We start from the raw sequence: 26,839 nt of genomic DNA on the forward strand, positions 1-26,839 counted from the left end.
CTTCCATAAACTGTCCGTGTTCCTTTGCCCCCAAAAGCATCTCTGTTCTTCGTTAATTCCTGATGGAGATCAACTGGGCATAGAGGTGTCTATTCCCAGAGATCTAGTTTGCAGCCACGTCTAACCTGGTGTAGTTCAGTTGGGTTGGTAGTGATTATCCACGCTGGGTATCACTGAGCACATTGCTATGCTTTTTTCCCCATCTGAATGAATGGAGCCTTTTTAAAGAGTGGCAATCTCCTCGTCTTATACCTTTCTTCTGTTCCTTCGCCCGGAACTTGTTATCTGCCGTTTGTCACACATTTCCTTTGAGTGAGCTCGCTGTCGTTCTCGTGTATTCTGTCCTTTTTACTGGCCTTGCTGTTTTCTTTTTCTTTTTTCTTTTTTTTTTTCTTTTCATGGCTGCCAGTTCCCACTTGATGTCGTGCGGGAGCTCCGACTGCACCAGACGGTACTCGATAACCGCCAGCTTGCACAGCATCTTGAGACTAGGACGTAAGTCTAAGATGTACAGGTGATCTTTTGGATCGTGCGTGTATCCTCCAAAGAGGATGATGCAGTCTCCCACCATGCAGCAGCACATTCCAGACCTCCAGCACAGTGCTTTCCCCTTGGGCTCGACCTTCTTCCAGGAGAAGGTCTCCGGGTTGAATTTCCACAGATCATTGATGTTACGGTTCTTGATGAAGTCGTAGCCACCAAATATATATAGCTCTCCGTTGTAGGCAAAGGCTGAATGGCCTTCGCGTTTTTCCGGGAGAAGATCTGCAGAAGGTGTGCTCAGCCAGCAGTCGGTCTCTGTGTCAAACACTCTGATATTGTTCTCGATCTGGTCCTCGTCCGCTTGGCCGCCGAACACAAACATCTTTGTCCCGATGATGGTGGCAGAATGATTTGACGAAACGGTCGCCGGAGTGCCTCTGGTGTTAATCAAAGACCAGACCATCGTGGCCGTGTCCAACTTGTGGATGTCGTTGATGCATTCGGTCAGCTGCCGTCCTCCGAAGATGTACATGACCTTCTCCAAGACACAGGCCGAGTGGTCGCACCTCGCTTCCGGAACGCTCCCCGAGATACTGGGCTTGAACCACCTGTGGGCGCCGACGTCAAATGCATAAAGTGCGTTGCAGGTGTCCCCCCAGATGGTGTACACGTAGCCGACCTCCTCTATCTCGATGTTCACCAGTCCGCCCCAGATGTAGATGATGTCTTCTATCAGCACAGCCGTGTGGCCCACACACATAGAGGGAACCTCGAGGCCACAGTCCCCCCAGGTTATCACCGGGGATAACTTGGTCCAGCGCAGGGATACTGTGTTGAAGACACAGTGCACGTCGTTCTGACCCACGTTGTACATGTCGGACTGCCTGTAGCAGTACCCGCCGAAGGAGTACACCTTGTGCCCCACTGCCACAGCAGCATGATTGATTCTCCGTGCTCCTCTCAGACACACATGCCAGAAAAACATTTGGTTGAAACAGATTGGTTGAGTCTTTTAAGAAGATGGAAGTCTCCTGGTGCGCAACTGCCTCTTATATTGATACGGCGGCACAAATGTCCCGCAAAGCTTGGCCAATATGTGGAGCGATGGGTTGGTTTGACCAATCATTATTATTTGTATTATTTATTTTACTTTTTTATTAGGTTTGTATTGGTCTAAAACTTTGCCCAAATATGGGACACATGACGTCCTAGATCCACCTGGAAGCCATCCCATCATTAGATAGGGTGACCAGATCCAAACAGGGCCAATGAGGGACAGATGAACCCGTGTCGCGGGACATCGCGGGACACATGCACGCGCGCGCAGCGTGTGTGCATGTGTCCCGCGTGTGCATAGAAACGTGTGCATAGAAACCCCATTAATTTCCCACCGAGATATTCGAAAATTGTAATATAAATTATTTTAAGCCTGAAACCAAGCCATCCTGGTGAATCATGACCATAATACATTTGATTCTGTGCCTATTATGGGGGGGTCTATTTATTTATCTATTATCAAATATAGCCCCCCCCCCCCCTGTACCAGATTTGTGTTGTTAGAATGTTTTATTTCGTGTGTGTGTGTGTGTGTGTGTGTGTGTGTGTGTGTGTGTGTGTGTGTGAGTTTTTTTGCAAATAGCAGATCGGCTTGTTTGTTCAGATTGTAGATTGGCTATTTTCAATGTATACAGTTACAGTAGGTTTAAAGTGCTCATAATGGCCTAGCAAGCAACCAGGTGTTTTGGGGTTTAAAATCCTCTTAACAGACCATGTGTTGAACTGTCCCTGTGCTTGTCTTTGCAAACTGTTAATAAATTATTCAATCAGGTCTAGGAAAACAAGCCCAAAAGAAGCAAGTAGGGCAATATTTTCAATGTATACAGTATATAGGTTTAAAGTGCTCATATAAATGGCCTAGTTTAGTAAGCAACCAGGTCTAGGAAAACAAGCCCAAAAGAAGCAAGTAGGGCACTAGGTCCTAAGTGCCCTACTTGCTTCTTTTGGGCTTGTTTTCCTAGACCTGCATGGTTGCTTATTTCTCTCACAAAATGTGGCAACACCTATTCTTCATCCAGGCAGTGGGGGAAAAAGTCACCTCTTTGAGAGTGAACACGTCCTCCTGGGCTCCAGCCACACGCAGGATCTGCAGCAGAGGAGCTCTGGGCTGGACCTGGAGACAATATATAATATGAATCACAATGTTCACTGCTTTGGAATATTGTGTAAATGTTGTGAAGATTCTTATCTCCTTTTTTCAGCACTTTTCTTGTTTTTTTTTTTCTCCTCCTTTTATTTTGTTAAATTTAACTTATCCCTATTTAAAACTGCCTTATTTAACTCATTTCTGATAACAGTGTAGACATTCCCCAGTATTTTCTTTTCTCTTTTTATTACTATACTTAGGTCTGTGAGTACCTGTATACATATATATATATATATATATATTTCTTTTTCTATTCTTTTTATTGTTTTATACACAGAGACAATGCGGTGTAATAAAAAGAGGGATATAATTCTTCATGCATATATGCACCTCATAATATGTAACCTTAAATTGAATTCCCTAATACAAATATGTTAAAAACATACATACACACATACATACATATGAGAGCTTGCATTGTGAGCTTGTAGATCTGCTATTTTCAAATGGCCTAAATGTATAGGGTTGAAGTGGTTAATGTATGTTTTGTAATAATAATGAAAATCTAGGTAACTAGTACGTTTTCAAATAATTGTAGTGGAGTAAAAGTACAATATTTGTCTCTGAGGTGTAGTGGAGTAGAAGTAAAGTATAGAAAACTGGAAATACTCCAATAAACTTGAGTACATGTACTTACTTATTTACCACTGCCAGTAGTAGGTGGCGCTGTGGTGCGGTCAGCCTGTCTGCTGTGAAGCTACGCGCATGTGAAGAAAGAATGTTTCCGGAAGTTGTGTAACTAAAGCGTCATCATTTTGAATCTCTAAACTAAACCACTAGGCCAGAGCCTTTGTGTTGTATTGGAATAAGCAGCAGTTAGCAGGTAGCTTAGCACGTTAGCACGCTCGAGCGGACGGACGGTTGCCACCATAGATATATATAAAGGCTAGATGACTCACCCGCGCTGCTGGCCAATGGAGTACGACGTTGCCACATGGCGGCCATCTTGAAACAGTCATTCATAACATTATGTCTATGGTGCATATACTTTAAAATAACCATAGCGTGCTCAATTTTCATCCGATTTTCAAACGGTTTGGTGTTTTGTAAACACCAAAGATGTAATAAAATTATAAAATTATAAAATAAAATAAAAAATAAAAAAACATGATTATAATTATAAGTATGCAGTATCATAACTACATCTTTGGTGTTTACAACACACCAAACCGTTTGAAAATCGGATGAAAATTGAGCACGCTATGGTTATTTCAAAGTATATGCACCATAGACATAATGTTATGAATGACTGTTTCAAGATGGCCGCGGTTGAGCTACGCTTGCGCCGTCCCCTTGAGCCATCTAGCCTTTATATATATCTATGGTTGCCACCACCCACCAACAGAACAGTCAACTAGTAGCATTAGCACGTTAGCGCACGAGCGGACGGACGGACGGACGGACGGACGGTTGTCACCAACAGACACGCCACGATGTAGCGACTTTAAAGTAATAACCTAGTAATTAAAGGTGAGTTTTATTCCCCTGGTCGTTGTTGCGTGTTTTTATTTAGCGTTAGCTACAAGCTAACAGCTTTTTCTTTTACTTTGTACCGTTTCAGTTTCGTAGTGATGATAAATAACTGACGTTACAGCGCGAGCTTTTGCCACCTGTCAGTTATTAACGTTATAAACACGTGTTATGAGCCTCTATAGCACGTTTGTAACGTTAGTTAACGTTTTATATTATTAACAGCTTGTGTTTATTTAACTTTAGCAATTTACATAGCCATGGTTCACATGACGCTCGTGAGGCGCAACTTGTTCCTGGTTTTTGAATTTTCTCCATTTACAACCCGTACATCTACATAAACGTTCAGATTTCAAATATAAAGTGCTGACCCACCCGGCCACGGATGTTACAAGTTCAACCGCCCGGGTTTAAGTACCCGTATCTTCTGTATTGTTCAATAAAAAAGCATTTTAATCCGATCGGTGGCCATTCTCTCAAAGAGTTATAATGTATATAAGAGTGCAGTACACCTCCCAACTGATAGGGTCGCGTAGTTGAAATTATAAGGAGGAAATACGAAGAAAATGGCCACCGATTGGATTAAAATGGTTTTTATTGAACAATACGGAAGATACGGGTACTTAGACCAAAGCGTTCTAACTTGTAATATCCGTGTCCGCGAGGTCAGCACTTTATATTTGAAATGTGAACGTTTACGTAGATGTACGGGTTGTAAATGGAGAAAGTGCAAAAACCAGGAACAAGTTGCGCCATGACTGTCATGAGATGACAGTCATGTTTCAGGGCTAGCAAATTACTAGTGGCCTGCACGCAACAGCTGCCGAAAAATAGCAGATCTGCAAGCTCTCAACGCGTCGCGCACAGCTTGCAGATCTGCTATTTTTCCGACATAAGGCTCTATTGACTGCTGCTGCTCCACAATGATCGCAGTGTTCAGTCGCCACTATATTAGTCTATTAAACAAAACAAACCTGTATGTATGCTGTTATTAAAGATCGATGGGTATATATATTGATTGATAGTGGGCCAGTTATTACATAAATGCATACTAACATTGTTTTGATTGATTGATTGATTGATAGATGGGCCTGTTATTACATAAATGCATAATAACATTGTATTTGATTGATAGGTGGGCCTGTTATTACATAAATGCATAATAATAATGTTGTACGCTCTGCGTTTCAGATGAGCTCACCATCAACCCAGACATCTGCACCAAGCTCTCCATGCAGGACATTACCCGGGGAGGAGAGTCAGGTAATTAATTAGTTAATTCATTCATTAATGAGATGTGTGGGGCAGTGGTATCTTCACAACATATATGTATGTATATGTGTGTGTTTTTAATATATTCTTATTAGGGAATTCAATTTAAGGTTACAAAGGTACAGGTGCATATATGCATGAACAATTATATCCCTCTTTTTTTTACCCTGCATTCTCTCTATATAAAAAAAAATAAAAGAAGGGAAAAAAATAATATATGTATGTCATACAGGTACTCACAGACCTAAGTATAGCAATAAAAAGAGAAATAAAAATTACTGGGGAATGTCTACACTACACTGTTATCAGAAATGAGTTAAATAAGGCAGTTTTAAATGGGGATAAGTTAAATTTAACAAAGAAAAGGAGAAGAAAAGTGTTTAAAAAAAAGAAAGGAGAGCACCGAATCTTCGCAACATTTACACAATATTCCAAAGCAGTGAACATTGTGATTCATATTATATATTGTCTCCAGGTCCAGCCCAGAGCTCCTCTGCTGCAGATCCTGCGTGTGGCCGGAGCCCAGGAGGACGTGTTCACTCTCAAAGAGGTGAGTTGTTGTAGGAGACACGCTGTGGGGTAGAAACCATTTTTCTTTAATAAATCGGTGCTATTGAACACTCTTTACATCTGTCTGTGGGTTTTACAAATACTGAACCAATGGAAAGTATTAAAAAGCTCTTCTGACTACTAAACCTCCTAACTCCATTGGATCCTTAAACTGTCGGTCAAACCTCCTAACTCCAACTCAGGTCTGACTTGGTCATTCTAGTCAATGATGGACAAAACAACTATCTCCACATTAATGGTCAAAAACCTCCTAACTCCACTTGAGCTGTACAGTATGTGGGTAAAGTGATGCTAATATAAGGACACATTCAAGTATCTGACAATGTATAAAGTCACCATACCAACGTTAATGAGGCAGTGTTGTGTTGAAATTCTTTTTTAATTTTGGACATATTATAGTTGGTTTCTGCCCGACAGCAGAGCTATGAATGCTGGTCCTAAAGCTGAGTGTGGGGTTGCTGTCCCTATTTGTCTGAATCAGGGCTTCCCAAACATTGTCAGCTCCAGACCCAAACTTACACAAATACATGATGAATTAATAAATTAAGCCCCTTTTGTATTATTATTATCATGAAAATAGCAGATCCACAAGCTCACAGCGTGCCCCATCGCGACCTGTAGATATTTTTTAAACGTTATGATAATGTATGGGATTTTGTTATAATTTCAAAAATTATTTCTGAAAATGTTTATTTATTTTATATTTGTTGGAAAAGATTTGAAAATCTTCTGAAATAATAACTTAAAAAAAAGTAGTTAAACAGGATATTTACTCGTGAGTAGCGAGTAGCGACCCATAACAATAGGTATGTGACCTAAAAAATGTAATTTGAGAAACACTGGTCTTAATGACGTGCTCTTTGTTGTAGGTGATGCATTACCTGGGCCAGTACATCATGGGGAAGCAGCTGTACGATAAAACCAGGCAGCACATTGTCCACTGTCAGGATGATCCTCTAGGAGAACTGCTGGAGGTGGAGAGCTTCTCCGTCAAAAACCCCAGGTAGGTCTCTATGCACTCACACACTAGTCTCGCGTAGCCAGACAGCTATTCCACAATCTCCGAATGCCATGTAGAGTCTGGAGCTACACCTCCTGAAAGCCGAGAAAACAGAAGGTGTCATCGGTTCGAAAATATATTTTTAAATATCTTTACGTTTTATTTTAGAATTCCCATTACTGATAGGCAAGCAGGCTAAATTATGCTTCTGACTATGTGACGGAAGCATTTGAACATTGTTGGAGGCAACGGTCTGGCTCATGAGACTACGTTCACATCAATGCTTGGCTGAATAGCTATTGGCGAGTGCCTGGCCTCGTGTCACCAGACTTTCCACCTTGAGGAAAGCCTGGTATTCGTTCTAAAACTAGCCGTGTAATCCGGTTTAGAAAAAAGGATTCGTTTTTTTCCCCCACATCATTTCAATCAATTAGTTTAGTTTCACTAGTTGCGCCACGAGCTAGAATAGAAAATAGACATACCAAACCATTATTATACCAAAAGAAACTAAACGATTATACCAAACTAAGCACGTTTTTTTAACTAGGGGAATCATTTTGGAGATGCACGGCACCGGTGGCTCCGGTCGTTGGTTCCGGCCGCCTGCCACACCTCCGACCGGATCAGAAACCCGAAAAATGTATTGATCCCAGGCTAATTGGAGGAATCAACATTTCTATCAATTTATTTTCAAATTTTCTTTTTATTTTTTGCAGCCCTGTGTATGACATGCTGAAGAAGTACTTGATTGTGCTTGGATGTACTGGTAAGCCATGCAGTCATTTATTACGCTTTCATGTGTTGTGATGCAATATCTTGTTGAAAGCAGTCAGTCCTCATGGGAGATAGAAGTCCAGATAACTGGACATTGATGATACATGGTACATCTGTGATTGACCTCTTTTTGTCTTTTCTTTCCTCTTTTCTGTCGGGTATGGATTAAATGTTTCATTCTGTTGCCTCTTGCATTTCATCATCAAACCACTTTGATATCTTAAGGCCAGTTTTTCAATGCATCATGTTTTTCAATGCATCATGTGTTGTTTATGAGCTATTTAATGTGTGCAAGAAGAGGTTGATTCCTGGGAGGAAGATTCTGCACTATCTTCCCCACTCGGGCCTTTAGAAAACCCGAGCTGGAGTTGAGAGTACATTGAAAGAATAAAAAGGAGTGTCATTTATTAAAGGGCTTTGGGGGGGGTTTGCTTTTGTTCTGTTACTATGTTCTCATTTTAAAATGCAGACGCTGCAGAGACTCTTTCTGTGGGCCGTGAGTGTGTAGATGGCGGAGTGGAGGAACGCGGTCAGGTAAAGCCGAAGCATGGTGCTAAAGGAGAAACAGAGAAACCTCAACCTTCCTCGCCACTCACAACCCGTCTGGACCAAATAATATAGAGACAACCCTGTCAGTCTCTTAACAATTTGGATGTATATAAAGATATATTTTGTATCACAAGTAGAGCCCGGCTGATCTATCGGCCATTATTTGACCTTTTTGGATATCATCGGTATCGGCAGTTATGTGTCCCATTCTTTTTACCATTTTGCACCTGGCGGCTATTTTTTTTTCATGTCATCACAGGTGAACATTTATAATAAAAACATATATATATATATATATATATATATATATATATATATATATATATGTATATATATATATATATACAGTCTACAAGCTCACAACACTTCGAAATGTTGTGAGCTTGTATTCAGCTTGTTTGGAATAGGGCTTAAGTTTAGATCTGTTTAGGTGTTCCTTTTTTATATAGCAAAAAAGTTTAATTTTTATAGATTTATTGCTTATAAGTTAAATGTTTTTTCAAATTGAATTAAAGGTTTCTTTTTCTTCCCAAAATATCAGTCCAAAACATCAGTAATCGGTGGTCTCTAGGACTCTCCGAAAACAGGTGTCATCGGTCGGGCTCTAATCACAACGGTCCTTTATGTCTTGCGTGCGGTGAGGTGGGGTGCAGGGCTGCTGTCTCCGTTGGGGTGCAGCATCTGTACAGAGTTGCACCGTCTCTGTACAACCCCATCATTCTGGTCCCGGGGCCGGTGTGACCCACCGGCTCCAGCCAGGTGATTGGGGGGGCAGAGTCACTGTCTCTGTCTTGTCTCAGAGTTCTCTTCTCTGCTCCGAGCCGGGGGATCATAGCTCCTGATCTCAAATAACCCACTGAACCACCCCTACCTACCTACTACCTGAACTGTCCTTTTCCCTGCCCCCCCCCCCCCCCCCATCACTCCTACACCCTCTGTCCGCCCCCCACCACCACCAAAACACCCCCCTTTTTTGTAGGTCTCCCATCATGTTGAGCCATAATCGGACCCCCGTCTACCTCTGCTTAAATCGACCAGCTATACTTTTCTGTGAAACTTAATTCTTGGATGTTTTATGCTTGTCTTCTTGGTCGTGTCAAATAACATAAATGCAGTTTTTCTATAACCTCTTGATTAGAGCTTTGGTCTGTGCCCAACAGATTTAAATAAAAAATCAGACCAACATTAACATATTTAATTTGATTCCACAACATACTAATAATTGTAGAATTCTCAGTAGTCTAGCTGACATGTCCTTAGAATTGCGTGCTTCAAGCCTCCCTCCCAGGTGAAAACAAAAGTCTTCCAGTAGTTTTCCAGTAATGTTATGTATGTATGTGGGCATGTCTGTTATTATAATGAAGCAAACATGAAAACAATATTTTCATGAACAAAAACTCCAGCACACTGCTCTTGCTCAGCAGCCTCTGCTTTTATTTAAATTGACAGACGTTTCGGTCCCACTGGACCCTCATCAAGAGCGTCTTCGTAAGTAAGACGCTCAGTTTTCATTGTCCAACGTACCTGCATCCGAATGAAGTGGATGTGCGAATACTTCCTTTAGGGAATGTTATTATAATGAAATGAACTCTTATAGTTGTAGACGTACTGTAGGCAGCATGGCTTAGTTTCATAGTTGGAATCTAATCTGTCCACTTGGGTTTCATTTCATCTCCTTAATTGAAACTCAAAAGTTTCTCATCTGTCCTCTGTAACCTTCCTCTCAAACCGTCTCACTTTCTCTTCATCCAGAAACATTTACCTCTCCATGCCCCAATCTTCCCTTCCCTCTGGCCCTGTACCCCTGTTTGCCCCGTGCCCCCTCTATCCTGTAACCAATGCCCCCCCCCTGCCCCCCGCCCCCCCAGAGGTGATCTTGAGCATGGAGCTGTGAGTCCTCCGAGAGTCCAGTCCTCGCTCTTGTCCTCTAATCGTCTCTTCTCTACTTGTTCTTTCCTTCGTGCAGGTGTTCGGAGGTGTGGCCAAAGCAGGGTTGGAGGTGGGCCTCCTCGATAGGCCCCTCCTCCACCTGCAAACCCCCTCCCAGAGACGACCCCGGGACCCCGATGAGGGTAAACAAACAAACTAACCGTTTTTCAGCAGGAGCATCAATGGAAAACAATGCACTTGGATTAAACACTTAGGTTTTACTTACTTCGCCGTACATATGGATTAAAGTTCTTGCCACGACTGATTTCAGTCATTTGGATTCTATAGAAGTCCACATGTCTTCAGTGGAAGCATTTTAAGATTAAATAAGAGTATTTTAAGTCCTCCAACTAGCAATAAAATACAGAAGCATCTTCCATAAGACCCTAATGATGTGGGACATTTCGTAAAAGCAAAAGTTAAGGCCTCAATCTTTAATTTCATCAACTGGTTGGCTGTATATAGAGCAGAGGGCGCATACGTTTAGAATGTTAATGCCTGGCTAAAAACATCATCTTTTTACATAATGCTAATTGTTTAGTAAACAGACCGTTGGTGTGTTGTTGTTGTATTTTTTCATGCCATTTCACATAGATTAGGACTTGGACTAACACAATTTTTCAGTCGTGAGATTTTATTTTGCTTTAATCTCTGCGTACAACGAATAGCTAAAACAGCCGATCGACAAGCTCACTATGCGTCGCATCGCAACACATCGTTGTGATACGACACTGATGATTTTACAGTGCAGATAGGGGTCCCAGAGGGGGGGGAAATGGTATCAAATGGCCTGTGGCCTCATGCATATAAAACTGGTGGTCCTTGATTGATTGATTGAATGACTGGATGCTTTATTAACAAGATTGTTAACAGTACAGGTACAGTAAAAAGTGATGCTAAAATGATAACACAAAAAGCCCCCAGGGGTTTGTTTGTTTCCATTGTGGTCCCATGAAATCATTGAAAAAAAAGAGAAAAAAATTGAAATTAGACGTTTCGGGACCCAAACTAGTGAAAACAGCAGATCTACAAGCTCACAACGCGTCACTTCGCGCCACGTTGTGAGCTTGTAGATCTGCTATTTTCACAATTTCTTAAATTTGCATTTTTTTAATTCAAAGAAATTATTAGATTTTGTTATTTTATTTATGAAATACTTTTGAAAAATGTATTGGGAATTAGGAAATGTAGTGTTGTAGGAAATAAAAATATGAATACAAATGCAGTAGAGAGCTCACATTGACCCCCATGGTCTTCTTCCTCAGACTCTCTGGACGGCCTGCCGCGGTCAGCCTGTAAACGAGCCAAGCTGGACGTCACACTGGACGAATGGGACCTCTCCGGCCTGCCCTGGTGGTTTCTGGGTAATCTCCGTAGTAACTACAGTCGCAGGAGCAACGGCTCCACGGACATCCACACTAACCAAGTAAGCAGCCACGTTGTTTTCTCACCCAAAACCCTGCCTTGCAAAACCACACATTATATATACCAGGGGTTCCCCAGACTATATACCAGGGGTTCCCAGACTATATACCAGGGGTTCCCAGACTATATACCAGGGGTTCCCAGACTATATACCAGGGGTTCCAGAGGTTGTAATTGGGTATCAGTTTGAGACTCAAAAGGGCCAAGAGAGGGAAGTTGGGTGTCTCCCTGTGACCCAAACTTTCAAAAATTATGAATTAAACACACAAACCCTATTTTGAAAATTAGCTGATCAGCAAGTTCACATCTCACCACGCTGTGAGCTTGTAGATTGGCTATTTTCACTATTTTAAAAACAGTTTTTAAAAGTTTACTTGGAAAAACAGGAAAAAAATGATATTTACTCAAGACCACTTGGCCATTGGTGTTGTGATTTTTTTTAAATGACACCAAGGCCATGAAATCTTTTTTTTTTTTAAGTGATTTAAAAAAATCCTGTTTATTTCTCAAAACAACATGTGGGGGCGTGATGGTGGCCATGAAATTCCTGCCCTAGTACATGCTATCTCCATTTGGCAACAATGTACACAAACCTGTCGGCACATTCCTCAAGGTAGTCTGTGTTCTAGTCGAGGTCAACATTCTGTTCCTTTTCACTTGTTTTGTAATCATCCAGTTCAAGGAGGCTTGACCATTGTAGCTAAATCATTGGATTATGTTCTGACCTCATGAAAAAAGCAATAACACCACAAAAAAATTATTGAACTTAAAAAGTTAAGGATTCATTTATATGAATACATATATAACTGTCTGTGAAATAAATCTATTAATTTGGCCAATGGGGATACACAATCTCAACAAATCAACAAAAGACTGAAAAGAATGTATAAAAACTGTGACAGGAAAGAGGCAAAGGAGAAAGGCGGGTGGTGCATCAAGGCTACTGTGGCCTCGGCATAAGGGCCACTGTGGCCACAGGGTTTTTTTTTATTATCCGAGGGGCATAAGGCCAAACCGAGGGGGCACCCGTGGCATCCACCATGGGCTTCATGGCCTCCATGAAATCCCCTGCCCTGCTCTTCGTGATGCATAAAAACAGGTCTCTGTTTGGGAAACACACTGGGAAATTACATAATCGCAATTATTTTCATAATAGTTTCCATGTTGAACAGTTAGTATATTTTCAAACATGTTCAAAAATAGTGGAAATGGCAGATCTACAAGCTCATGTGACGCGTTTTGAGCTTGTAGATAAGCTATTTCCACTATTCATATATTAGTACTGTATAAAGTTATCAAAGAAAAGTTATTTGTCATATCTGCCCAGTGCACCTTTTGTTTACAAAGCCTAAAAGCCAAACAGAAATGTAATTTCTCTTCATAATGTTCCAATAATGTTCAACAACAGAAACACAATGAACCCATTTAGACCTGAGACCGATTTTAAAAACGCCTTCCAAAACATAAAAACAAAAAAAAGCTATATACCGTACATGGCAACATCTAAAATTACAGATTGCTTTCCCAGATTGAAATGTATAACAACGTCTAGGCTTTCCAGGTCTAAACGGGTCAAATCGTTTATCACAATTATTTGAGAGACAATTCGTCAGTAAAATGTCCTAATGGTGGACACAGCCCTAGGCATGATTGCGTGACAAAAGGTGCCCGAGGTGAATCTGCGTTGCACAGTGACGATCTGACTGAGGTGTCAGCTGTCCCCCGCACAGGAGGACGACACGGCCATCGTGTCAGACACCACGGACGACCTGTGGTTCCTGACGGAGGGAGACAGCGAGCAGGTGAGCGTGGAGATGAAGGAGGAGGAGGGAGGCGCGGGGAGCGGAGGAGAAGGAGAGGCGCTGCCCGAGGACGACGAGGCCGGAGGGAAGGTGGAGAAAACGGATAAAGAGGTTAGGAGGGCCTTGTAATCTCTCAAGACTGATTCTGCTTTAACAGCAGAATCTTGTCAGCACCACTGCCATTAACATGTAGTGTTGTTAGTAGGAATAAACACAGAATGCACAACAGGTGCACGGCCACACCCAGCTCTGAGTCCATTTATAGTTTGACTCAGGCCAGGTGTGACTGCTTAAATCAGTCATCCTCCATCCCACAACCGTATTCCCAATTTTTGCTGTACACTAAATATTTTCGCCCACTGTTACCCATCAAGGTAGGGTAAGTGATTTTATTTGGTTAAAATAAGCGTTAAATAGCTCTATATTCTGATTGTGCTCATTGCTATAGAGTGTTTGTTCAGTAACAGGAGTCTCTCCATGTCTCTCCAGTTCTTTATTAAACAGAAAATGCATGTTAGGGTCGGGAAATCAATTTTATCCAACAGGATGCATATTAAAGTGAAATTGGAAGTGATGACGCAAAGAAATGAGCAGACAAAATCGGAACTGGAACACTATAAAAAAATAAGCTGATAAATGGGTGCTCTCCCCTAATTGGAAGACATTTTGCAGCCCACCTGAAAATGTATTTTCTGTTAATTGAAGCGCTAGAGAGACGGGGAGACTCCTGTTACTGAACAAATAAAAACCGTTTGTCGTAACCAAAAAATATCACTTAGTTACCCTACCTTCAGAATAGGGATGCTAGGTTTAAGTGGATTTAATCTCATGGATTTAATCATGCTGTAATAAAAATGGATGCTTGTGTTTGTTTGTTCAGATGGCCGAGGAGCCAGATGAGGATTCCCAGTGTCTGAGTGATGACACCGATACAGAGATCTGTACACAGGTAGGCATCGACATCCTTCTGCTTCTCTGACTCGCACTGTCAGGTCGGGTCTGTTCTCAATTTCTCACCCATGCTGGGTTAGGGTTAGGCATTGTTGGGCAATTTCATCAACAAAAAAACATAAGATCAGGATATTTGAATTCAGTTAATATAGCACCATGGCTGGCCGTACAGGCCACTGTAAGGAGGAAAACAAGGTCACTCAAAACATTGCAGTCTAATAGTAATAATAATAATAAAACATTTTATTTGTAACACACTTCACATTTTTGCAAATCACAAAGTGCTACAGGGTTTACAGACAAAGGCATACAAAATATCAAAGGCAAGACAAAAACAGCGTGCAGGGTGCTTGTGCAGGTCTGGAAAACTATGGAATTATGAATTAGTTTTTTCTACACCAAGTACATTTTGTTAAGTCTCAAAACGTCTTTATATTTTCTCATATAGTAGTACATACAATAATTCACAATGTGCAAAAAAACATAAACCCGAACATCAGGCTCCTTTCTTGCCGTTTTACAGATTGCCCCTAACAACATGGTTCATGGTCATGAGATTAAATTTTTGCTTTATTGCATGAGTCCTGTATTTACTCCCAACTCTGCTCATCATGATGTGTGTGTGTGTGTGTGTGTGTGTGTGTGTGTGTGTGTGTGTGTGTGTGTGTGTGTGTGTGTGTGTGTGTGTGTGTGTGTGTGTGTGTGTGTGTCATCGTCGTCCAATCAGGACGCGTGGCAGTGCACAGAATGCAGGAAGTTCAACACGCCTCACCAGAAGTACTGCGTCCGCTGCTGGGCTCTGCAGAAGAACTGGTACAAGGACGTCCCGCGACTCGTCCACTCCCTGTCCGTCCCCGACATCCCGGTGTGCAGCAGCTCCGCCGCAACACACGACGACGAAGACGATGGCAGCGACGACGACAGCAGCGACGAAGAAGGCATCGACGTCCCGGACTGCATCAGGGCGGCGTCCGACCCCATCATCCTGCCCTCCCATTCCACCCCCGACCGGCCGCTGGCCATGATGACCGGGACGGGGAAAGCCAAAGCCGGCGGCGGCTCCCTGACCTCCGAGCTGTCCTCCTCCAAGGACGAGCAGCAGCTGTCGGGAGGCGAGAGCCAGGAGAGCCTGGGGGGGATGATGGAGGTGGAGGTGAGGCCCGAGGCCCTGTCGGAGCCCTGCAAGCTGTGTCGCATACGGCCGCGCAACGGCAACATCATCCACGGCCGCACGGCCCACCTGCTCACCTGCTTCCCGTGCGCCCGGCGGCTGCACAAGTTCCAGGCGCCGTGCCCCGGCTGTGGGAAGATCATCCAGAGAGTCATTAAGATTTTCTTCCTCTAAAAAAAACAACAACAAAACCATAAAAAAAATAACATGCGTTTACATCAAAAACAACCCCATGCGTAGTACAGCCATACTGACCAATGGTAAATGTATCAAATGGTCAATAATTATTCAACCATATGGTTATGGTTTTTTAACCCATTCAATCCGGGAACGCATCTGTGTCATGTTTTAATTTCTTTTGGCTATTTTTTGAAAAATCTTGGAACATTTGTGCAAATATTTTTTTCTCGAAGATTTGTAACTCAAATCTTTGCATCTGGGGAGGTTCCTGGAACAAATAATTTGACAAATGATCGCTTTTGAAAATATAAATTCAAATATTTGCACAAATTGTCAAGATTCTTTTCAAAAATAGCAGATCTACAAGCGTGCCGCGCTATGAGCTTGTATATCTGCTATTTTTTGAATAGCCAAAGACATCTAAAATCACAGAGATTCGTTCCCGGTCTAAATGGGGTTAATCTTTATCGAACCCTTTTGTTTTTTTACCAGGTAGATCAATTAGCAATTTTCTCGAGCAAAAGCCCTGGACTTTCACGTAAGTTGCACTCTTTAACACACTTAAAGAAAACACCATCGTACATTTAAACGCACTCAAAATAAGCACCGTCATGCATTACACAAGCTCGATAAACACAATCGTACATGAAAACGCACTCAAATAAGCACCAACACACACAATGGATAAGTTGAGAGTTTTGCTCTTGGTTGCATCACACTGCCTCTGAAGTATAACCGGGTACAACAACCTGAGACATCTTAGTGCTTGAGACAATGTTTTTGTTTGACCACATTTCATAAAAGAACAGAGGTATTTATTTATTTATTGGTAGGGCCACCTAAGAAGTGTACAGTATACAGGAGCTATAGTGCGTGTTTTGTTTGTTTTTGTCATGATGAAGGCTTTTTTATTATGTTTTTGTATTAACGTTGAATCACTTAACATTATTCAGCATATTATTATTATTATTCCGTGAGCTTATGTGTTGCTCGTCTTAAGCTAATTTGTTTCCAGGGTGGTTGAATGGTGCCATACATAACCACAAATCGGTTTGTTTGGATATTTTTTTTGGTGTGTGACTCATTTCCTGAGAGACAGATGATGATGATGAAACGTGCCAATTAATTTAACGGTTTCCTCCGGGCCTCTTCAAGTCTCTTCAAGCCAGTGTTCTCTTTTTCTCTCCACCGCCTTGCAGTTCTGTTCTGGTTCCTGGCATTTAGTAGAAGTGTACAAGAAAGCTGTTGTTACTTGTTCTCCACAGTTCTCATCATCGCTTCCTTAGAAGAGTCTTCTAGGCCAGTGGTTCCCAAATTGTGGGCCTGGACCCCCAGGGGGGGTCTGCAAATTATTTTTGGGCGGGTCCCCAGATGACTAACTTAATGTGCAACATTGTTTTCTCACTCAACAGTAAACAAACCAACATACAGTATAAGTGTATACAGGCTATCTGTACATTTATAAAATTACAATTGCATTACTTTTAAGACCTTTTTAATACCAATTTGGCCAAATTGTGAAATATTATGTAAGAAAGAGGCAAACATTGTGAAAATAGACGATCTACAAGCTCAAGGCCTCGCACTGCGAGGCCTTGTGAGCTTGTAGATCGTCTATTTTCCGCAATATTTATCTGTGGAACTGAGTCAAACCAGGTTGCTTGTTAGGGTGGGGGGGTCCCCGGTTCAAATATGATTATTTTGAGGGGTCCCCAGTTCAAATATGATTATTTTGGGGGTCCCCAGTTCTAATATGATTATTTTTGGGGTGGTCGCGGCCTGAAAAGTTTGGGAACCCTTGGGCTGTAGGCTTTAAAGCCTTAATTCACGCTGATGCTGAAAAAGAGACGCTATAGAGACTAGAAATGCTGTATTTTCAACAGAAAAAAACGCATCCACTCAGAAACATTTCACATGGCACTAATTCGCCCGAAGTATAATTCCAGCTTTGCGCCTGTCTTTTGTTTTTCTCCAACATGCCTTTTCTCTCAACATGGGGGGAATGTATTGTAACAACATAACCTCTGCGACTTGTTTATGTTTGGTCTCTGTGTCAACATGGTGTTTAAATATGTAGGATTATAATAACCCGCTTGAAACAATGTACAGCTGAAGAAATATTTACTATATTTATATCTTCAAGGGAGTATAATAGTCTCGTTGTATATGTATATTGGATATTTTACATTTGCCATGCTGATGAAGCTTTAACAGTTTTACCCTGCAGTCTATTGTTTAATGGTCAATTGATGACTGTTGGAGAGTGTCCTATAACCTCTTTTCTGGAAGGTTTGAGAGTAATTAGCTATTTCTGTTTTGTTTGTATTTAATTTATTTATGTTCATCTCGGTAGTGAACAAGAAAAAGGTAAATAGACAAAAGTCAGTCTGCACTTGTTCCCATTCATAGACTCGTTATGTCTTAATATGAATATCGTTTGCTCTCGGGCACAAACCTAATTCCTCCATATTTTAACTTTTTGTGTTTCGTAGAAGATCATACGACAGCGTCACACAAAAGCATGATACTTTTGAATTTGAATCCTGAAACGTAGCAGTTTTGGGACTTTTGAGGTTTAACCTGACAGATGATATATAATCCTGAAAGGAGAAGGAAGGAAGAATTTTGGCAGAGTTTTCAAAAATGTTCCTCAACCACATTAGACCCTGATGGTGTCCCTATATTTTTGGCATGTTGTTACAGGCAACAAATTATCACAAATGGCATAATATAGGCCTAATATGTTTAATTTATACACGTCTTGCACCGGTGTTGCACCGCAAGAATATCACATCTGCGAGCTCACAGTACGACGACGCATTGTGAGCTTGTAGATCTGCTAACGGTATTTTCACCGTACGACAGCGCGCCAGGCTCAAATTGGCGTTAGAAAGTGATGTGGGAGGTGCTTAGTACTTATTTAGAGTTGAGAGCTTTGATTGGAGCGTTACACTGCCACGTAATGACTTTGTTTGGTTTGAATTTGTATGTTTTTGTGTTTGTGGCCTTTTTGGGTTCATGTTTGTTTTCTGTTCCAATTGTTTCAGACAATGTGTTGGAGTGTTTATTTTAATAACGGATGATGGTGGTATGGTTTTCCTTCCTGTGCCTGCTGTTATCTGCCCTAAAACCTATTTCTTTTCAGTCAAGAGGTGCGAGCTGTTCCCCACAAAAAAGACGTAATCTTTAATCTCACGACTTAGAAATTGCACAGAGACATTTCCACTACTTTACACAGACTGGTGATGTTTTGCTCGTAGGGAAAAAGGACAAGATGGCTCTCAGACGCTCTGTGATCAGCTCTTCACAACGTGTGCTTCTAACATCCGCCAGCAGGTGGAGTCAAGTCTCAGTATTGTATCTGGTGCCAAGCCTATAGTAAAACACCAGTATTCCATGTTATATGATGTACATACATAGAGCATGCCTGTCGTCATGACTAAATCCAGTATTGGTGCTGGTGTCAGAGCTATATTAGCAGTAGACAGTGAAAAAATAATTAATATAGCGTATTATATTGAAATCACCCTTCCAACTATTTACACCTATGGGGGGGGAGTTAAAGTATTTCACTATTTTAATACAGGTCTGTAAACTTCATGATAACTCACCACAGTCATGGTATCGTGAAGTTAACGGAGTTTCGATCTTCAAGCAGAGAGATATACAGGTTTTCAGATATGTGAATATAACAAACTCAATAAATAAGGTACAGTGCATCCAAGAATTATTTTTGTCATGTCGTTTGTCATTATTACGTCACACCGCACGCCTCTGTCGGAGGGAAACCTCATGTCCAAAACCATTACTTCTCAGGATTAAAATTAAAAAATTGTATAAGTAGTAGATCTACAAGCTGAAAACGTGTCGCTTCGCACCACGTTTTGAGCTTGTAGATCTGCTACTTTTGATTTTGTTGTCACAAGTAGGGCGTTAATTTACACAAAAAAAAAGAAATATGGAGAAGGGAGGTTTCTGCCTGACGGGAACAATATCAATAATACAAGTACAGAGAGTAATTATTATATGCCTATTAATATATCAGATTTTGAGAAAAAGTGAAAATGTGTTCAAATCTTTGAATATATATATTTTAAAGCTAACATGTGTAACTCAAATCTTTGCTTCTGGGGGTCCCTGGAACTAAATATATTTGAGATCATTGGGGGGGTCCACAGCCATATATAATTGTGGGGGTCCTTGACATGAAAAGGTTTAAGAAGCACTGCTCTAAATGGAATCATGTGGAATGTTGACTTATTACATTACACATCAATAATTACATACAATTACAGAGAGTGTGCAGTGGTGACTGGTAAAGAGGTGTGTGTGTGTGTGTGTGTGTGTGTGTAGGCTGAAGAATAAGTCATTGTATGACAGTACAGCTGTCATGTGACCTCTTAGTGTGACAGGGCGGCCTCAGCACCTGCCTCGCTTTTTACTCTCCTCTCTGCTGCTTCTCTCTCTCTCTCTCTCTCTCTCTCTCTCGTCTTCCATAGTTTTGTTCCTGCAACAAGAAGTGGGACAGACACGCCCTACACACCTACCACACAAGTGTTAATTTAAGCAAACAAAAATAAATAAATATGCAATTGAGTTAAAGATAGGGTAGTGATATGTTTCAGTTAGAATAAAACTTTTTTTATAGTATATCACTATATCACTATATTGTGATAGTGCTCATTGCTATAGTTTGTTCAGTAACAGGAGTCTCCATGTCTCTACAGCTCTTTATTAAACAGAAAATGTTCAGGTAGGTGACTTTCAGCCAATCAGGAGAGAGTACCCATTTATCAGCTTCATTTTTATAGTGTTGCAGTTCAAATTGTGTGTCTGCTCATTTCTTTGTGTCATCACTTCCACTTGTTTTATCTGTATCCTGACTGAGTTCTCTATCCTGATTGGATAAAATCTTTATCCCGAGCTGGAGGGACATCCTGTTACTGAACAAACATTCTATAGCAGTTGGTATGGTGACTTTATACATTGGCAGATACTTGAATCAGTCCTTATATTATCATCACTTTACCCAAATGCATTATATTATCATCACTTTACCCACATACTGTACAGCTCAAGTCTAATGGAGTTAGGAGGTTTAGTCAGAAGAGTTTTTTAATACTTTTCATTGGTTCAATATTTGTAAAAACCCACACGCAGACCTAAAGGGTGTTCAATAGCACTGATTTATTAAAGAAAATAAAAAAGTTGGAAAACAGAGATAGTCGGTTTCTGTCCGACTGCGACTATTATAAAATGTGTTTTAACCAACACGGTTTGACACAATAAATCACTCATTTGAAGAGGTGGCACCATGCTTTACATTGATGTAGGCTGAATGTTGACATGTCTTCTGTACTTATTTACACAGAGAATCAGCTAATATTATGTTAACTGATATTGTTGTTGTTCGAGAGAACGTATTGCTGTCACAGAATGTTAAAAAAGGTTATGACTTTTACAGGGGCCAGTTTTGAATTGCAGCCTCCTGAAGGTATCCTTTGAAGAGAAAGTCAATCAAAGAACAAGATTTTTGGGCAGGATTTCCTCTTGTCTACAAAAATGCTCTCAAGACTCTAGCTGGAGCCCTCATTCAATGCCATTTTGATTATAGTAGGGGGTACTAAGTGAAAAATCGTTACGCGGCGGATAAAAGCATGAAATTTGATACAGATGTCCCTTGGGTCATCCTAAAACATCCTAGAAGGGGTGCCCAAAAAAATCTTAAACAGGAAGTGAGTTATGGACAAAATCCAAAATGGCCACCTAAACTGTTGACCGTTGACTCAAAAGACACCAAAATAATCTCCAAAAAGCATAAAATGTGGCACACATGTCCCTTGGGTCATCCTATGACATCCTAGAAGGGGTGCCAAAAAAAATCTGAAACAGGAAGTGAGTTATTGACCAAATTGAAAATGGCCGCCTAGTGTTGTCGATTGACTCAAAAGACAACTAAAGAATCTCCAAAAAGTATAAAATGTGTCACACATGTCCCTTGGGTCATCCTAAGACATCCTAGAAGGGGTGCCCAAAAAAGTCTTCAACAGGAAGTGAGTTATTGACTAAATTGAAAATGGCCGCCTACAGTGCTGGCGATTGACTCAAAAAGCCTATAGAATCTCCAAAAAGCATACAATTTGGCACATATGTCCCTTGGGTCATCCTAACACATCCTAGAAGGGGTGCCCAAAATAATCTGAAACAGGAAGTGACAGGAAGTGACAGTCATTTAGTGGTAGCAGGGACAACATCTTAACTGTTGTGTGACATACAGGTAGCAGGGACAACATCTTAACTGTTGTGTGACATACAGGTAACAGGGACAACATCTTAACTGTTGTGTGACATGCAGGTAGCAGGGACAACATGTTAACTGTTGTGTGACATGCAGGTAACAGGGACAACATCTTAACTGTTGTGTGACATACAGGTAACAGGGACAACATCTTAACTGTTGTGTGACATGCAGGTAACAGGGACAACATCTTAACTGTTGTGTGACATGCAGGTAGCAGGGACAACATGTTAACTGTTGTGTGACATGAAGGTAGCAGGGACAACATGTTAACTGTGTGACATGCAGGTAGCAGGGACAACATGTTAAAGGGATATTTCACTTTCAAAAAAACTTTGGGTCATTTTATCGTCTACTCAGGCTTTTGTGAGCCCCCCAGACCGTTTTTAAGGGGGGGGGGGGGTGCTGGTGTGTGTGTCTTTGATCTTCTGCTTTCCCGCACAAGGTTGCAACTTTGTTTAATTTCAAGCACGAGAACCTGTCTGCTCCCACACTCCAAGCACGAGAACCTGTCTGCTCCCACACAAAACACTACATTTTTGGGGCATTAAAACGCTATGGAGTTGTGCCCCAATAGAGGGCTTGATCTCTGGTCATATGAAGATTTGTACAATATATTATGTATTGGTAATCATTCATAGGGTCTTTTAAAAGTTTTAGAAAACAATTAAGTATATTTGGCATTGACAATATATCACTTAGAAAAGGATTAATGTGGAAGGTCATCTTATTCAGAGTGGTTTTTAAGACAATTTTGGGCATTTAGAGTTGTTTAAAAAATATTGAAGACATTTTTCAAGGGTTATTTTTGCCAAATCCTTTAATATCAGTCTATTTACTATAAATGTAAAAGTTATATTTAGCACAATCAGCCAAAATGACAGAATTATATCAACTTTTAGGAATCATGGGTCATTTCTGGCGGCCATTTTTGATTTTTCCTTTAAAAAACCCTTTAATGGGTCCAAATTTTTGGGCACCCCTTCTGAGATGATGAGATACATCCTAAAGAGTGTGTGTACCAAATTTGGTGCTTTTATCCGCCGCGTAACGATTTGGCCATTTTTTGTGCTTAGTACCCCCTACTATTAGGCTATGCTTGCACCTCTTGGTTCTCCAACATCTCAATGTCACTAAAAACTAAGCATCCCAAAACAAACTGATACCACTACTTCCCGGCCTTAAGCCCATGACCCACCTAAATACAGACATGCAAAAGTGTCACTTTTCAGCTACAGTCACCTTTTTGAACCCAAATAGGGCAATTGTGTGACACCTGACCCGAAAGAAAACAACATGTTGTCACCTTTTTCACTTCGGGGCTGTTTGCATGCCTGTAAATAATTCCAACACACTTTGCGACTTTGGGATGTCTCAGGGTAGTAGGCACTTCAAGACAGGGTTAAGCAAATATCACTGGGATTGGTTTTTAAGATAGTCTTAAAGAGACAGTGGCCTCAGTGCCCTCATACCTGTCAAACTGCTTCTCCAAAGTGAGTGGCACCCACAGCCACAACACTAGAGGGAGCGACCATGATCTGGAAGCACTCATATTTAGAACAAACATGGGAAAGTTCTCATTCTACTGCTCTGCCACAATCATGTGTAATGTCCTGACAGCATCCATTAATGGATGTGAAAAACTGGTTTCTTTTCAAATTGGCCTGAAAAACACATCTATCAGGAGACCACAAGGGGAGGTAGATGTAAAGTTTCCATCTCTTTTGTACATATGGGGTGCGTTCGGATATATAAGGCACTGAGCGCACTGGTCCAATACAAACCAATATGTGAGTGTGCTCCCGGTGCGCATATCCAAACGCACCCATAATGTTTGTATTTGTTAATGACATGTTTTATTGCATTAATTGTGTATGCTATGTTGATTAATTGAATACATAGTAGGACCACAATGGAAACAAGTTCCCAGGACTTTTTTGTGTTATCCTTTTAGCTTTAAAGGGATAGTTCACCCCAAAAAAAATATTTTTTTCTATGAATTAGTCACCCCATGGAGACTTGAATTCATGGATACTTTTTAGTTTTTGTCACATTCCTAAACCAATAATTTGATGACTGGCGGACCGGTAGGCAGCGGTTCCGGTAGGAGTGTCATGGCTGGCTCTTGCCACGACAAATAATAGCTAGGAGAGGGAGACCAACCAACGGAAAGTGTAACAAAGGATGTTTATTAAATAATAAACTCTAACATAAGCAACTGAGGTATAACTGGAAGTAAAGGGACATCATAATAACAGTAAGGATCCTATGAAGTGTGGAGTCAGTAACTCAGTGGTGTAAGTGTGCATGAGTGGAACATGGTGTAGTGCAGGGTGTGTGGAGGGAAAGAATAATCAAACATAACAGCGGCATGGGCAGCAGGGTAGAGCTGAAGAAGACAGCAGTCCTCTGGATCTCATCACAGCCTGAGCATGGGATGGGCTTTTATAGACTCCTGGAGGCACCGGGCCCAGGTGCAGCTCTCCAATGAGCCATTAGCAGGTATGTAGACTGCCCCACCCTCAGGGTTGCCAGATCTGCTTATTATAATTTCCCCACAAGATTTTATTTGAAAATAGCCGTTCTACAGATCGGCTATTTTCAAATAGCTGATGTATATGTTAAAGTGCTCATGTGGCCCATAGTCGCTTCTTTTGGGCTGGTTTTGCTAGACCTGGCTGCTTGTTTCTCTCACAGAATCTGGCAACACTGCCCACCCTGTTCACCTATAGGAAGAACAGGATGAGCAGAGCAGACGATCCCATAACACTCCATATAAGGGAGTGGGGCATCACAGGAGACACAAAGGAGACTCTTTGTGTCTCCTACCGGAACCGATACCGGTTATATTTATATATTTCTACGACTAAAGAATCTCTTTAGTGGAGGACAGCCCATTTGTTCATTATCCACTTAAATCCCTGCATCCGTATTCTGGGAAAACTTCCGCAGAAAATAGCAGATCGACAAGCTTTGTCGATCTGCTATTTTCAGCAAAGATATTTAATGTAGAGCCAAAACGCACTAGTATTGAGCCCTGAGGGAAGGTGTTTAAGTGGTTAATACTGAGTCCTCTCTCAGTCTCTCCACTGACCCGATGACAGTATAAAGTCTCCAAACCTTGAAGGTGTCTGTTTCCAAGTTATAGTTGCCATGACAACCTCTCATCCATAAACCAGTCGTTTGACACCAGGTCTGTGGGGTCACATGCTTTGTGATGCCGTGCTGTCCTGCTCTGCAAGAACCAGACAGAACCACACACAATACCACACAGAACCACACAGAACCACACAGAACCACACAGAACCACACAGTTTGAGAACCAGTGAAAAAACAAACCATACTATAGCAGTGAATGGGAGAGAATGGAAGCATGTCAGAGTGCATTATTAGACCCATGTTTGGGTCGTGGACACATTTGTATGGGTCGCGACTAGTATAAATATCCATTTTTATGTGTGAAAATTTTAATAAATTCAAAATATTTCAAAAAGTTACAAAAAAACTAAAACATATTTTCATCAATTAAATGAATTCCAACATATTTCAAAAGTATTTCATAAATCAAATAATAATTTCCATAAATAAATAAACGCGGCGCAAAGCGGCGCGTTGCGAGCTTGTAGATCTTCTATTTTCACTAGTCTGTGTCCCAGGCAAACATCTATTTTATCTTTTGGGCCTTGAGCTAGAAGGTTTGGGAACCCCTGCATTAGATTATAGACTACTGTACAGCCCATGTGTTTGACTAAATCCGATGAGTAATAAACCTTTACATAAGCTGCGGTGTCGTGTCATTTGACTGATGAGCACAAGGCGATACGTGACACTATAATCATCATTAGAATCCCCCCATTCATTCCCCTTTCAGAATGAAGGGTCCCCACCTGTGTTTTCACAGGGCTCCGGAGGCCCCGGCAGAAAGCCTGGTAAAGTCGGGGCGAAACAGTAGTTGTGTAGGCCCAGCCACGCCGCTCGTCACTGGGGCTTTTATCGTGGTGTAATCCCCTACAACAAACAGAATGACCGGCATGCGCATACGCAGCTGTCGCCGTCTTAGTGCAAGTGGTGTCATGTTAAATCGCAGGAATGGACTCGAGCCCCCTCCCTGTCCTACCCTTCCCTTCATCGGCATCCCACTCACTGGATGGCACGCACGCACGCACACACACACGCACGCACACACGCACGCACGCACGCACGCACGCACGCACGCACGCACGCACGCACGCACGCACGCACGCACGCACGCACGCACGCACGCACGCACGCACGCACGCACGCACGCGCGCGCGCGCGCGCGCACGCACGCACACACACACACACACACACACACACACACACACACACACACACACACACACACACACACACACACACACACACACACACACACACGCCCACATCCTACTAACATACTTTAGGCCACATGGCGGCCCTTAACTTATTCACTGTCAAAAATAAACAATTCATATTCCATCGCTGCCAACAATGCTGGTAATTTATGTAGGGGTACAGTTGTGCTTATTTGAGTAAAACGATTTACGGTTTGATACTTGAAATGCCATTTGTTGACTTGACCCTGAAGTCCCAACATTCTGTGAAAATAGCAGATCTATAAGCTTGTGTCAAACGTGTCTCAACTTGTTTGTAGAAGCTATTTTCGGGCCCAACTTCGCTAAGATATTTAGTGTGGTGGGTGGGGAGAAAGTAGAGGGCCTATTACAGAGCCTTGGGAGACTCCAGTTAAACAAATATATAG

At 41.6% G+C, this 26,839-nt stretch overlaps 2 protein-coding genes across 4 annotated transcripts; one reads left to right on the top strand and one right to left on the bottom strand.

Moving 5' to 3' along the window:
• Positions 1–295: 295 nt before the first annotated feature.
• LOC308081811 (kelch domain-containing protein 3-like) lies at positions 296–1,468 on the bottom strand (the record flags this gene model as incomplete). The annotated part of the gene is made up of 1 exon (XM_080423435.1): positions 296–1,468. One exon carries the CDS (start codon positions 1,466–1,468, stop codon positions 296–298), a length of 1,173 nt encoding a protein of 390 aa, XP_080279561.1.
• A 2,089-nt stretch (positions 1,469–3,557) lies between these two features.
• Positions 3,558–19,496, top strand: mdm4 (MDM4 regulator of p53). Of its 3 annotated transcripts, none has more exons than XM_080423706.1 (11): positions 3,558–4,135; positions 5,348–5,419; positions 5,904–5,978; positions 6,868–7,001; positions 7,715–7,764; positions 8,242–8,306; positions 10,288–10,393; positions 11,516–11,676; positions 13,406–13,588; positions 14,358–14,426; positions 15,156–19,496. In XM_080423706.1, exons 1-11 carry the CDS (start codon positions 3,932–3,934, stop codon positions 15,771–15,773), a joined length of 1,737 nt encoding a protein of 578 aa, XP_080279832.1. In that variant the 5' UTR covers positions 3,558–3,931; the 3' UTR covers positions 15,774–19,496. The 3 variants fall into 3 exon arrangements, with proteins under 3 accessions (XP_080279832.1, XP_080279831.1, XP_080279833.1); XM_080423705.1 differs by having other exon boundaries at positions 3,559–4,135; positions 13,391–13,588; XM_080423707.1 differs by having other exon boundaries at positions 3,560–4,156; positions 13,391–13,588.
• The last annotated feature ends 7,343 nt before the right edge of the window (positions 19,497–26,839 follow it).

The sequence above is a fragment of the Gymnoscopelus braueri genome (genome assembly GCF_963280865.1).
Source record: "Gymnoscopelus braueri genome assembly, chromosome: 3".
In the NCBI taxonomy this organism is placed as follows: domain Eukaryota; kingdom Metazoa; phylum Chordata; class Actinopteri; order Myctophiformes; family Myctophidae; genus Gymnoscopelus; species Gymnoscopelus braueri.

What these genes read in the sequence shown, in the direction of transcription:
- mdm4 (XM_080423705.1), top strand. Translation starts at nt 3,932, where the DNA reads ATGACTGTTTCAAGATGGCCGCGGTTGAGCTACGCTTGCGCCGTCCCC. An exon ending in TTCTCCGTCAAAAACCCCAG is followed by an intron (nt 7,002 to 7,714) that starts GTAGGTCTCTAT and finishes TATTTTTTGCAG; the next exon opens with CCCTGTGTATGACATGCTGA. An exon ending in CGGACATCCACACTAACCAA is followed by an intron (nt 11,677 to 13,390) that starts GTAAGCAGCCAC and finishes CTGAGGTGTCAG; the next exon opens with CTGTCCCCCGCACAGGAGGA.